At 37.0% G+C, this 14,678-nt stretch overlaps 1 protein-coding gene across 2 annotated transcripts in view; it reads right to left on the bottom strand.

The window, feature by feature from the left end:
- PPP1R9A (protein phosphatase 1 regulatory subunit 9A) overlaps positions 1-14,678 on the bottom strand; it is a 124,492-nt gene that overhangs the window by 20,486 nt on the left and 89,328 nt on the right. Inside the window, exons 10-16 of one of the 2 annotated variants that reach the window (XM_025164700.2) lie at positions 14,369-14,465; positions 13,931-14,102; positions 12,782-12,820; positions 7,877-8,034; positions 7,157-7,448; positions 1,300-1,387; positions 1,075-1,152 (exon numbers count right to left, since the gene is read on the bottom strand). In XM_025164700.2, coding sequence (XP_025020468.2) covers positions 1,075-1,152; positions 1,300-1,387; positions 7,157-7,448; positions 7,877-8,034; positions 12,782-12,820; positions 13,931-14,102; positions 14,369-14,465 — 924 coding nt within the window. The remainder of the gene's footprint in view (positions 1-1,074; positions 1,153-1,299; positions 1,388-7,156; positions 7,449-7,876; positions 8,035-12,781; positions 12,821-13,930; positions 14,103-14,368; positions 14,466-14,678) is intronic. The other variant, XM_007425110.4, reaches the window with a different exon arrangement.

The raw sequence follows: 14,678 nt of genomic DNA, 5'->3' as shown, positions 1-14,678 counted from the left end.
CCAATACAAAAATGAAAATGCACTGCTAATGGAATCATTCTTTATAAAACACCTTGGTAGCGAAGGTTCTAAAGAGATACTTTATCAGTGTTTGGTTCAATGAAACTACAATACCCTATTATAGGGGTGTGTGTGTGTAAGACAGACAGACACAGTGACAAACATGTGCATTGTGACACATAGTCCATCATTTTTTTTATAGCTGTTTGTATCATACGCTATGTGGCCTACCTGCAGGGTTTCCAATCACAGCATGCTATAGCTGGGATAAGCCAAACACTGTAACAGGTGCTCTTTTGACATTTTCCATCAACACAGGGATGGGTATGGGAATGACACACATCTTGATCTTCCTTCCACTGAGGATTGTATGTTTGGGATATTTGGACTTGGTCATTAAAAAGCTGATCACTGACCGGGACATTCTACACTTTAATATATCACGTCCTTCACAAACTTGTTCCCTCCATGTCTACCAATAGATTCCCATTTGCTCACTTGGTCTTTCACAGTCAGTCTTTCACAGGTAGGCTAGAAAACCAACCCATTTTTTCCCCTACATTTCTCCAGCCTAAAAACTAAAAAGACTATGTGTAATTAAATACTACTGAGCACACTGCAGCAAATATATTTTAATGAATAGTGGTGGTGTGTGTGCCTTCAAGTCAGTGTTGACTCCTGGTGACTGTCTGGACAAGTCCCTGCAGTTTTCTTGGCAACGTTTTTGGAAGTGGTTTGCCATTGCCTGCTTCCTAGGGCTGAGAGAGAGTTACTGGCCCAAGGTCACCCAGCCGACTTTCATGCCTAAGGCAGGACCAGAACTCACAATCTCCTGGTTTCTAGCCTGGTGCCTTAACCACTAGACCACACTAGCTCTCTATTTTAATGAATATAACCCATAAGAGTAAGGTATTTAAACCACAATCCTATGCCTGTGTACTCAGAAATCCATCTCTCTGAATTCAACAGTATTAATTCCAGGTGAGTCAACTGCAGTGTTGAAGCAAATTTGCTCTCTGAAAAGTTTCCATTACGTGTTCAGAAACTGCATAGATCCTTATTATTCACTCATACCTGCAGCCAGTAGAAACTCGAATAGGTTCTTTCTCCCTTTGCCTCTTACTCATGCTAGAACTTCTTATCAATGGAGTCCTGTAATGTTAGAAGAATCAATGTCCAAAAGAAAAAAAAAGAAAAGAAAAAAGAAAAAAGCTAACGCTCTAAACAAAGAATTAAAAGAATTAACTAAATTTAATTTGCTGTCTTATTAATGAAAAAGCAAGGTTTTAAAATGCTTACCCCAGGTCCACAAACATTTGTTTTATTGCTGTTATATGCCCTACAGAAGGGCTGGATACTCTTGGTGATTGGATACCTGTTGCACCATCTAGGACATTTGTACATGAAAAAACACAATTGATTATAGCAATGTGCATTTATAATTAAAGCAGCAATTTTGTTTTGCATAGAAAAGACTCCATTTACACTGAAGCAGATGGCTTCATTCATCACAATTCAAGGGATTCTTATTTCAAAGAAAGGAGTATTTTTTTTCTAAAGACCAGACGGAATACAAGAAAAGCTTTGTTTGTGACCCAATTGTTTATATTTGCATGCGAAGGATGTTAGCAATTTTGGTAAATTTGACAACTGAAGAAATATGCAACATATTAAATTGATGGTTTGGTGTTTTGGCAATAAAAACTAACAAGGTAAAAATCCAAAGAATTCTTTACCACAGAGAAATTTTTCCATAATTAATAATCTAGCTTCCTAATGCTAACCAGTGCATTAATCAGAAATAGAGCTTTCTCAAATCAGAAGAATTACTTAGCTTAGAGCTTGGTTGCTTATTTCCTATTACTTAATCTCAACTAAAAGGATAAGGGTTTCTTTTATCATTTATATAGTTTATATAGTTCAAGTAAACAAGGATACATTGCATCAAAAGTTAAAGTTTGCAGTAAATTTAAGTACACAGTATATTGTCTGCAATTACATATGCTATATAATAAAAAACCAGAGACAGAAAGGTATGGTATTTTTTAAAAAATCTTCTGCTATAAAATTATAGTGATACAGAATGCTGCTAATAACAATTTCGGGCCACTTGGAATAATATTCTGCGCAGTGTTTAGTTTTGTTTTTTGTTTTGGCTTGTCTCTGCAATGCTAATCATATGGCTGATAGTTTTTATTTGCAGATTTTTCAAGGTGGGGGAAGTATCTTGTGGGAAAAAAAGCAACTGAAAATAAAATAATAAAACAGGGAAATAGAGAAGCCATGAGAAGTGAATTTAAAAACTATATTGTTGTATACTATTGCTTTTAAAATAATTGTAACAATAATATCATAACGGAGAGAACAAATGATCTTGTGAGGCAGATAATACAGTGGTACCTCGGGTCATGAACTTAATTCGTTCCATGACTCTGGTCGCGACCCAAATTGGTCGCGACCCGAATCAAATTTTCCCATAAGGTTCAATGTAAATATGGTTAATCCGTTCTGAACCAATGTATTGTTTTTAAAACCACAAAAATATGAAACAAAGTATAGTACAGTACAGTATGGAGAGAGAGAACGCTAACCTTGCTTGAGGCGACTTCTGGCGTGGAGGACAGGAAGGCGGGTGGGGAGGCGGTTATTGTTTGGAGGGAGAGTCCCCCTCCAAAAGGACATCTGGGAGATCTCCTTCAGGGGTTTCCTCTCTTCTTTGCCTCTTAGCTGCAGGCTGAGTTTTGGCGAAAAATCTGTCTAATGTCACTTGTTTTTTCCTGCGCTGCATAACCCTCCAGAAGAGCCCTGTTTCATCGCAGTTGAACACTTGCTGAGCGACGTATCCTTCCGCCTTCATGAATTCCGCGAATTCTTTCTTCTGCAGCAGCCTTGTCAGAACTGGAAGCCTTACCATGTCTTGTCACACTGTGGATGCCACTTCTCTTGCGGAATTTACCAAACCAGCCTCTGCTGGCTTTAAATTCTTCACTTGCTGCGCTTGTAGAGGGTTTTTTTTGCAGTAAATCACTGTGCAATTTCCTGGCTTTTTTACAGATCATAGCTTCACTAACGCTATCACCTGCCAGCTGTTTCTCATTCAGCCACACTAACAAAAGTTTTTCCACCTCTTCCAGCACTTGTGTCCTCTGCTTGGTTAATGTTGTTACTCCTTTTGCCACATCAGCTCCTTTGATGGCATCTTTATTCTTCAAAATAGTTGAGATTGTCAACTTCGCCATCTTGTACTCCAAGCCCAGATCAGTCACACGAATACCACGCTCATGCTTTTCTACAATTTCCTTCTTCAGTTCAATGGTTATTTTCTTCAAAACCTTATTCTTACCATGCTTGCTCTGCACTTTCTTTTTACCACCATGCTTGCTCTGCACTTTCTTTTTACCACCATGCTTGCTCTGCGCTTTCTTTGGAGCCATGCTAAAAAGCACACCAAAAAGCTTCACAGCCAGTGTCTGTCTGCGACCGCGATCTTGCCTACAGGAAGCCATGACCACGTGTCACGGCAGGGAAAATGGCCGCGGATCCTCTTCGTCACCCGATGCGGAGTTCACGAACGGAAGCAAAATTTTGTGAACGGTGCTGGTCGCAAACCGAATTGTTCGTGAACAGAAGCGTTCGTGACCCGAGGTACCACTGTATATTGAACTGTGGAGTAACCTTATATGTGATTAGCTATTCATTATCATTTATATAGTTGTCACATTTCTATACCACCAGAAGCCAAATACAACTTTTCAAGCTTTCTGTTGGACCAAACCCAAACATTTTAATGTATAGCCCTCAGTGGAGGGGAAGTCAAGATGTGTGTCTGCTCACATCCCTATGTTGCTGGAGAAACTCAGAACAGTTAACCTCCTAGAACATTTTTGGTGGTGTGATCCACGATTGCAGTTCTCCGCTGCTCACTGATGAAAATTATTGTATATTCCTAAAGTCATGGGGTTTTAAAATTCATATTTTAAGTTCGCATGTTTAGTTAGTTGGTTGTTGTTGGTTGGCCTTTAAATAATGATTATTGTATTTGATTTATAATTGCTTATATTGCTTCTAAGCTGCTTTGGAAGTTTTTTTATTCTGAAAGATGGGAGATTAAGTAATTGCAATAAATAAAAAATAAGTGTACTGAATGCTGTTGCATGCAATGGATTGTTTTGATCTGTCATTGCACACAGATCAAGATTGCATGGGAAATCATGCTGCAACTGTCTATACTTGAATGTGACATGAGAATTCATTAATTTGTTCTATTTATTTATTTATTTATTTATTTATTTATTTATTTATTCATTCATTCATTCATTCATTCATTCATTCATTCATTCAATTTGTATACCCGCCCATCTCAAACCAGTAACTCTGGGCAGCGAACAATCGTAAAAACAATTAAACAGTTAAAACACAATACAAAAAAGAAATTAAATACAAATAGCAGCCAAGAGATGTTATAATCCGTTGGTGTCAACATAACGAGGAAACAGGGCCCTTCACACACTCGGGGCCCCAGGCCCGGGCACATAGCCAGGTCCTCAAGGCCTTCTGAAAGGCCAGCAGGGTTGGGGCCATCCTAATCTCAGGAGGGAGAATGTGCCAGAGGGCAGGCGCTACAGCAGAAAAGGCATATCTCCTGGTCCCCGCCAGCCAACATTCCTTGGCTGATGGGAACTGGAGTATGCCCATCCTGCCAGACTGGACTGGACAGGTAGAAACAACTGGGAGAAGATGGTTCCTCAGGTAACCTGGTCCCAAGCCATGAAGGGCTTTAAAGCTGACAACCAGCACCTTGAATTGCACCCGGAAACATACTGGCAACCAATGCAGCTCACACAGTAGTGGTGTTACATATGTCAAATATCTGACACCATTTACTACCCGTGCAGCTGCATTCTGTACCAGTTGAAGCTTCCGAATGCTGTTCAAGGGCAGTCCCATGTAGTGTGTATTGCAGTAATCCAGACAAGAGGTCACGAGGGCATGAGTGACTATGAGCAAAGCCTCCCAACATGAACTATTGCATCTTTTAGCTGCAAACATGAACTATTGCATCTTTTAGACACTGAGTGGCCAGGGGTTTTGTTAAAATAACATTCAGTATCTATTGACTTGTTTTTTATTCAAGGTTTTGGAAAAGCTAAAAACAGTTATTTTTTATTTCAAAGTACCAAATCTGGCACCATCCAGAATGGCAGCTAAAGCACAGACTATGCCAGAGGCCCAGAAGCTATAACTTTCTAACACAAATAAAATATCTGTTTCTTTCTGAACCACCATGCATTGTTCATTATCCATCAAAACTGAGGAGAACTGCTGTGGATTGCATATAAATCCACATAGCCTTTCCAATATTGCATCTGACAAGTGCATGCATGGCACAATTATCACTTTTGTAGTGCTCTTATAGAGCAAGGACATTCAATCCATTAAGGAAGCACTGAAGATACTTTCTTAATTCAAGTCATTGTGCATAGCTGATGAGAATTTGATCAGAGTGATTGGCAGAAAAGAAACTACCTTCACTTACTGTACATACTGATTTACCACCACAAAGATGCCCTACAATTTAATAGAAATATTAAGTCTTCCTTTAACACTCCTCCCATCTCTGTAAAAGCAAATTAAAAAATGTACAGGACTGGATTCAAAGGAATGCATATTTAGCTTTATAGAGATGGCCAAAACCTTTCTTCTTGGTAGTAAGCTTACTTATTGCCCGAGAAGCTTCAAACAACTTAGCAGGCAAATGGTATTAAAAAAATGTTAGGAATGAAAAACTTGCTCTCCAAGCCAGAAAATATATTTGTGCTTTTAACAAATGTACAGTATTGCTATTTTTATGATGTACATCTAAACCATCCTTAAGGTAGAAATGCTGGAAATTTTTTGAAGCATCAAATGCAAACTTTCTAGTGAAAGGCTGTATAGATCTAAAAGCCATAACAAAAGGATATCTTGAAATAATGGCTTCAATCTAGAGAGCCACTGCAGGAATCCAAATTAAAATATGGCAGGCAGATGGCTCTCTAACCCTCACTTGCACACACCCACTGAATCAGAGCCCACCACCTGTTTTGGCAAGTGGGGCCCAAACATTTTTTCTATTAAATTGGAATCTGCCTTCCTGTAATGTAAATCCATTATTGTGTGTTCTATACCCGGGGGCATGAGAAAACAGGTCTTCATCTTGAACATGATTCTTTCAGGTACCTGAGAGGTACCATAATGTCCTTTCCAGTCTCTTTTCTCAACACTAAACACCAAAGCCAGCTCTTTCAGTCTTTTCTCTTCATGGGGTTTTAATTAATTAATTTCTATGAAGAGAAAAGACTGAAAGAGTTGGCTTTTTTACTTCAATGTAGACACCACCTGACTCCAACTGGCTCTGGGCAATTCACAAATGATAACATAAAAACCAACACAACCAAAAAGAAGATGGGATTTGGGCACAATATACAGACAAAAAAACAAAAATAACAAACACACTAGGTAACTCCTGAATGCACTGATGATGCTACCTATCCTGGTAACACAACATCTTCAGGAAGAGAAGCAAGGTCAGAAAATACCAATAACACGTCAAACTTTTCTGAAAGCATTCTCTATATAAGAAAAAAACCTTGAGAACTTTGCCTAGATTAAACCTTGTAATCTTGATTTAAAACAAAGGTTATATTTCTGGAACTTGAAAACGTTTAGGTCTAAAGGTAATTGTAAACACAAGGAGAGCGTTGTGGAACCTTAAAATGTAAGAAAATTATTGTGCCATAAGCTTCTGTTCTCAAGTTTACTTCACAGGAACTATGTAGACCACAAAAACATTTGCCATCATAAATTTGTGAGAATTTGAGATGCCAGAAGTGTCAGTGTTAGATTTACTGAAACTGATTAACATGGAGGTTGTCCACAAAAAAACTGGAAGTAGACTAATTGTATCATCCATCTCTTTTTTCAACTTGGAGAGGTGGTATAGTTTATTTTAAAAATATTTAAAGTTCAGAATCTCAAAATAATAAATTAAATAAATCAAGACTGAGTTGGAAAGTACATATAATTCTATTTGGATTCTTGATTAAAATGCAAATGGGACATCGAAGGTGACATAAGGTGAGAAAATGAATGCAGCCACATACACATTTAGTAGTACCTTCATCATGGCAGATACTCCTGCTTGTCAGATGATGCACAGGTGAAGTTTCATAACTTTGACAGGATGTTGAAGGAGAGGAGAGTGGAGTACCTCCATGAGAACACACAACAGTCATGTATTGCTGCTCTTCATCCTGGTTTTCAGTTATGTTGTCAACTGCAAACTCAGCACTGCTAGCCACAGGGGAAAGGGAGGAAGCACCAGAATCTGATGCTGGTGAGGATGTTCTCATACACATGGGCAGAGGTGATTTTGTAATGTGTATGGGGCTACCATAACTGTACGAAGGCTGTTGGTATAAGAGATTATGAAGCAGATTCAGGCATTCAGGAACTAATCAAGTTACTTTGAATGTGCAAACCACTTTTTTTGAAAGCATACTTTCCATCCCATGTCTGTTTCTATTTTAACTTTTTATTTTGCAGCATTTGCATTTTTTTGCACTGCACACCTTAAATTACCTGTTAAGCATGGCTTTGCTTTGTTTAAATAAGAATTAATAGCACCATGGAGGGAGGAGGAAAAAGCACATCACAGTGTACATAAATTTCATTCAGACGTCTTGGCACGGCTGCAAGAAAACATATGCTTTATCTTCAAACAGAAAATACTGGAATACCTCTCTGTGTAAAGTTTCATCACATTTCAATGACTATTGCCTTGACAGCAAATGCCGGGCAAAACAACAACTGATGTTTGTCACAGTCGTGTACTCACCTTTCTTTCAAGACTGTCTTCTCCATCTGTGGAGCTGATGCTGTCATAGAGTCTTGTTCTGGTTGGCCGTGACCTTTTGTTTTTCACTGAAAGCTGCAAACGAGTTTTCAGAGCTTTAGAATCCAATCTTTCTGTTTCAGGGACTGCTTCATTGAAATCTTTTGGGAAAAAAGAATACACTACTGTGTTCAACTGTCTCAATACTCAGAAATATCCATATTTCTCAACTTGAAACACATGAAACTTTATGTACAGAATGAACAAGATATCCCATGCTTATTTCAGTGATTGAATATAGAGGAAATAATTTGTCTTTGCACACTATCAAGGTGAATTGATAATTTGTCACATCGAAACTAAAACTGTATTAGAAAATGTTAAAATATCCTGATTTGTTTAAAGCTAGGAATTAAGCTCTTATTTAATAATTAACATATGTTAAGCCCTTGGTGGTTGAAAGGTAGTTTAGATATTTTTCCAGTGTAATGTGGTTTAGCTTAGTATATTTCAGAGTAGGAGACAAAGCTAATTTATATTCTAAGCAGTGTAAACTACTCTAATTACTAGGGCTTTTCTCCCTATTGTTACCATTCATTAAATTAGTTTTTGTCTGTCTAGTTACTAAAATCTTAAGAGCCTAGTACCAGCACTCACACACTTGTAACTAATATGGTGGGTTTAAACTTTGCTTCCCACTGCAACTCCAATTTGAACTGGAAGACAATTCACATTATAGTAGTACCAAATGAGAGCTTTTCTTCCAAAGACAGGCGTCAGGCATAGAGGCCGATTCAAATTGGGAGAAAGGATTAAATCTGTCCCCCACTAGTGGCCAGATTCCACCTCCTTGCTGAAATGACTATTTACATTTCTAGAAATCATTTATACAGTTGCTCATTGCATGAATGGGACACTTTTATTCTGGTTCCTGCTGAGAAGCAGTAAAAAAAAAAAGATAATGTAATAATATAGTTTGGGCATGTCAATAACAGCTGCACACCCCTCAAAGCTAAATGTGTGCTGGCTAGTGAATCTATGGACAATAGGAAGCATTGTGTCCTTGTGGGATATGCAGGTAGGTGTCAGAAAACCCAAAATCAAAGACTATCTTGCAAGAAAATTCTTGTGCCAACTTTTTCATTAGCCTCTTTTGAAGAAATGGTGACTACAGTGGCAGTAAAAACAAGGGCTATGAATAATGCTGCCAGTTGTTAAGTAAGAAATCCTGACATACTTTTCTTCAACTCAACTTTTTCTTCAAGGGATTCAGGAGCTATGCTGCTGTGATAGGGTCTTGGGTTCATTTTGCACCATTCCCACCATCTCATTAAACTTCCAAGCCTTATTGAGAGAATTCATGATTAGTAAATGTTAGGCATCAATGTGCATATAATAATAACCATATGATTAGTTATTTTAATCACTAAAAACAGCAGCAAGGCAAAAGGAAAAGTGAGGATTTGGGCTACGAAGTGGCCATACCCTGCTAAACCATTATGTAGCAAGTTTGGTTTTGAGGTTGGGTAGTGGTGGGGAAACCCATCCATCTCTGGAGTTTTTTTCCATGCAACACATAAATCAATACAGAATAGAAGTGACAAAAAAGAAACTTTTTAAACTGACAGCCAAATAAACAGTAATATTAAAAGCGTCCACTCATGTTCTCTTTCAGTATGCTGTTCCTTCTTTCTCTTTCCGGTCCATTCTTCACTTTCCTCTCCCTTCACTACCGGTGCTAACATTCTAAAAGTATACTTGTTGAAGAATAAAACTATAAAACAGGGGTTTTTGTAAAAACGAATATGAAATTGCTTTCAAGCACATAGCTTATTTAAAAAATGGCAGAGAGCAGAAGAAAGATATAGCCTAGGTCCAGGGTCGAGTACATTTTGCTTTTGATTCTTGAAGACCCTGGGATGCTTCCCAAGCAGTTTTAAATCAGTTTGATTCCTTTTGGTCAAGTCATTTTATAAACTTCACTCCTCAGCTCTGGATAAAGGATATTTTTTCAATGTTCATATATGCAAATACATGAAATGCAAAAACGATGAGCTTAATTTTCTTCACTTCCTGATGCAACTGTAAATCAAATAGGAATACTTTTCTTGCTCCTCAGACCTGTGAGTCAGTATCTTACAGAGCAACTTCCAACAAAATTTGTCACAAAATACCCCTGACCTCAACCAGGGCTGGCTCAAAGTTTTGGTATCTGACAAAATAATCCCTTCCTTCATTCCCCCTAGAAAAAGCTATGAATCTTTTTTAACATGGACAACAGGATTTGATCCTCCAGCATACTTGAGAGCAACCAGTTAATTTCAGGGTGCAGAAAGGCTATTAGCATGCAAAGAGCAAGGAATGGTTTGGGGGCTTAGTGCTACCCAAGGCTTTTAGACTTTACTGGTCTAATGATAGGGCCAGACCTAGCAGACCAGAAACTCAGTGAGGTTAACTAGAGGCAAAAAAGTGTTCTTGTTTCCTTTTCTTCCCAATAACTTATTTACTTAATTGTTCTTCATAATACATCATTCACACAAGCACAAACCTGCCTTAATACAAAATATATCCTATCAACATAACCACAATTGTTTTATTCATTATTAATAAACTAAACCTACATCTAAACTGGTATGAAACATGTTATAGAATTCTCAGACTAGATGTTATTATGAAGACAGGATTTTATAATTCATTTTAATCAACAGACCAAAATTATTATATCCAGAATATGGGTACAGCAGTCTTCCCCAACTTGGTGCTCTCCAAATGTGAAAGAATTACCAAAATATTTGGAAGATGCTAGACTGGAAAACATAGTGGTACTTAGGATAGATTTGACATCAACAAGATGAACTTTAATCATGTTCTACAAGATGCCTCTAAAATACTTTATACTGGCTATTCTTTTTTTCCAATGCAAAAGATCCAGAAAAAATTGTTTAACATTCACATTTATGAATCAAAACAATATTGGGAAGATAATTGTGTAGTCAAACTTTAGGCTTTATTGGTGTGATATTGTAATTCATTATAACATTTTATAGTTAAAGCTTAAGCAGGTGGCAGCCATTAGCTGATCTTAATTGACCTCAGAAGCTAAGTAGGTTCTGTTCTGGTTAGTACTTGGATGGGGAACCACTTAGAAATTCCAAGCCTATTGATTAAAAGGCAATGCAAGCTGCTTGTATAAGGCTGCTAAGGAAACTATCCAGATAGAGTTACCAAGACTCAAGCTTGAATCAGTGGTATTTTTACTTTTAGTAGATACAGTGAGACACTTTCCCAGGATCCTATCACTATATTGCTTTCATTATATTTTTTAACAAATGTCCTGCTAAGAAGCATTTTTATTCTGTTTGCTCATAATTTTGAAAAGCAAAAACTCATATGCCCATCATTTAACCAATGGAACAGGAACATAACTTTGCCATGTCAAACTCTACATTATAAACTGATGAGTTTAATGGAGGATGAAATTAAATCTAAATTTACTCTGATTTATTGGACAGTGCAGGCATGTAGAAGTATCAAAAAGTGGGATCAATGTAACTAAAAGGTAAATGATTTAACTGAACCCTTCTTCTGTACCTGTACCCAGATGGCTATGTGATTAATTCTGACAAAGCCAACCTATATGAGTGGGCATATAGAATCAAATTTAAAAGGAATCCTGTGGAGTCCTTGGGGTTCTCTGAGCTTGGTTGTTTCCTTGCAAATGTTTCATTACCCGGCTAGGTAACATCTTCAGTGCACTGAAGATGTTACCTAGCCGGGTAACGAAACATTTGCAAGAAAACAACCAAGCTCAGAGAACCCCAAGGACTCCACAGTTCAACCCTGAGCTACACATATTCACTTCTAAAAGAAATCCTCTATGTAACAAATGAACCCTTGGAAAATCTTTACATGCTACACTTTCCAAGACATACACACGCTATTTAGCATTAGACAATTCTCATTTTTTTTTCTGAAGTAAAAATCAATTCTTTAATGTGTAATATATTCCATTAAGTTGAACATCTTCTTTCCTTTCTGAGCTTAGACAGATTAGAGGACATCATTTTTATCTTCACAGAAAAAGAGGCCAACTGGCAATTCTAACAGAAATCTTCATGGAATATGTTTCTTCTGGACAAAAGAGGAATTATATACTTTGAATTGTTATACATTTAAAGAAGCCGTTCTTGCAATAGAACGTTCTAACCTTTTACCTTAGTTCTATCATGATAGGATGATTCAGGAAGCCGCAGAATTAGGCAAAGGTGAAAAAAAGGCTCTTGATTGTGTGCAGTTCTTTCCTAAAAAGCTTTTCATACTTTTGGTGATTTATAGCTGCAGCTAAAGTGCAACATTTTGTATGCTGGTACATATATTAAATGTACTAAGAGTCTGATCCTATATATTTAATAATGACTCTTCACAATATTTCACCACACAAAGTTCAGGACTTTTGATTTCAAAACATTGGTAGCATGACAGTGTCAACTTTGTACAATGTTCATTCCTGAAATGGAAACAACCTTTTTGACTAAGAAATAGCAAAAAGACAGAAGTCATATCTGCACACATATATTTAACCAGCATGTGAGTGGGTATATACAAGGAAATACCAAATCATGGGTCCACAAGTTGTACAAGCTACGAAGTACATACATAAATGTGTGACAGCCAAATGGAATGGATCAATAACTATGTATGGTTTCACATTATTTCTTTTGTAGCAGTGCTTATGTGTATTATGGGCTCAGGACATGGTCCCAAAATGAAACATCCATTACACATTTGCAACACTAGTGGAAAAGCAAGGCAAGTTCTAAGACAGACGGAGACATACTACATCCGCTGTTACAATGGATTTACTTCCACACTGAACATTAGATCATGCACTCTAGAAAAAAAACTTACCAAAAACATCATCAGGATCAACCCCCTTTACAGCTCCTTCTGCAAACATGCACAGGAGATCTATTAGTCAATGGGCTATTATTCCTTGCCTTAAAATATTACAGATACCCTCTGAGATTTTAAAAAATCTGCTATAGACAGCGACAGTCAGAAAATCTATTTCTTATCTGAAATACATTACCAAGAAGCTACTTCATTGTAGAATAATTCAATTTATGAAAATGAAAAAGGTGCTTTCTCTAAAATGCATCAGCAACCTGACAAAGTGTTATACAAGGAAAAGTATCAACCACATAAATGGGGGAGCATTTATACACACTAAAGTTCATGTGTGTATGGGATTATGGTAGCAGATGTATGTTTAATCCTGGATCTGCCAAAATTACACAGAAAAGAAACTATACCTCTATCTTTTCTTTCCTTCCAGAGTCTACCTCTGCACATTTTTAATTCAAATACATCTACACCTGGATTTTTCATATGAATGAATAAAGAAGTGCTCCCCAACACTGTACAGATAGTGTTTCTATATGTCAACCATACCTCTCTCTCATCTGTTTCTACTGTTTCTAGACTACACAAACTATGGCTACTAAAGTGTTCTCTGTGCTCCTCTAAAACTGGCCACTGTATTACAATTTTATTTTTTTATTTAAGCATTTATATAGCTGCCCATCTTGAACCAAACTCTGGGCAGCTCACAACCCAAATTTTCAATGTGATGGAAAGAGAAATTCATTGTCAAGACACATATGGCTCTCTGCCCCAAACAGGGATGTCCATCCCTGCTTTGAACACATAAACACACAGGTGTTTATATTTTTAAACAAATCTTTGGTTTATTTTTATACATACAGAAGTCATTTGTAAATTCCTCTATTTTTCACTATGGAACAAGAGTAATGTAAAACAGATGTAAGACATATAAGAGTGCACAAACTCTTTCTTAATTTGTTTATTAACATAATACAGATAACAAATAGACATAAATGGAACAGAAGAAATGGAATTATACACCTTACAGGTATATGACAGTATTTGAGATGGATCAGCACATCGTTTATTACATTCTGAAAATATTAATCACTCCAAAACTGTTTCACACAGAAGCAACACAGTTATTAAGCGTATCATCTGGTTCAAACAAACCTTGACTTAAGGCATCCAGACAAGACATTTGCTTTCCATCAAGGTTTTCCACTGTATCTCCTCTTGAGAATTCTCCAACAGATGTCTGTCTTTCAAAAATGTTGTTATTGTTGTTAACTTGGCTCCCATTTTGCTTCAGTAGCCTGAAGACTTCTGCTTCCAGTTCTCTAATCTGGGAGAAAATATAACCAACTGTTAGGAAAAGATCTGTGACATTTCCTTTTCATGAGGCAAATTAACAGAATAACTATCAATACTTCAGAGTGTGAGCGTTGCTTCAGGTCCCTCTTTTAATGCAGGGATAATCTCCATGCAGCACGGCAATGTTGCTCATTTATTTAAAAGATTTATAATCTGCCTTTCTTTATAATCTGTAATTAAAATTTTAACAAAGAAATAATACTTCCAAAATAAATGAAAGTCATGAATGTTTCTTACACGAGCTTGTAAACTTTGAACTTCTAGAAAGTGAGCTTTCTCCAGATCTTCAATTTTTTTCCTTTCAACTTCATGCCGCTTGATAAACTCAAGTTCTCTTGGGGAAAAATACATTTGCTGGTTAGAACAAACTCTGAATTGTGACAAATACTGAATCAATTTGCTGAGGTGGTATACATTAGTATGTAGTTTCTTAGAGAATGTCTGCTGATAAGAGGTTTAATACTAATCTTATAATAATAAACATGGAGCAATTAAAGATGAAAAGGCATGCGACCAATGCTTTCATATTAAAAGGAGTGCCCTGAAA

Source organism: Python bivittatus, unplaced genomic scaffold (genome assembly GCF_059951505.1).
Source record: "Python bivittatus isolate LINGU-HERP-01145 unplaced genomic scaffold, Pbiv_v1 ctg000610_np1212, whole genome shotgun sequence".
Classification (NCBI taxonomy): Eukaryota; Metazoa; Chordata; class Lepidosauria; order Squamata; family Pythonidae; genus Python; species Python bivittatus.
This window is presented reverse-complemented; position numbering and strand designations above follow the sequence as displayed.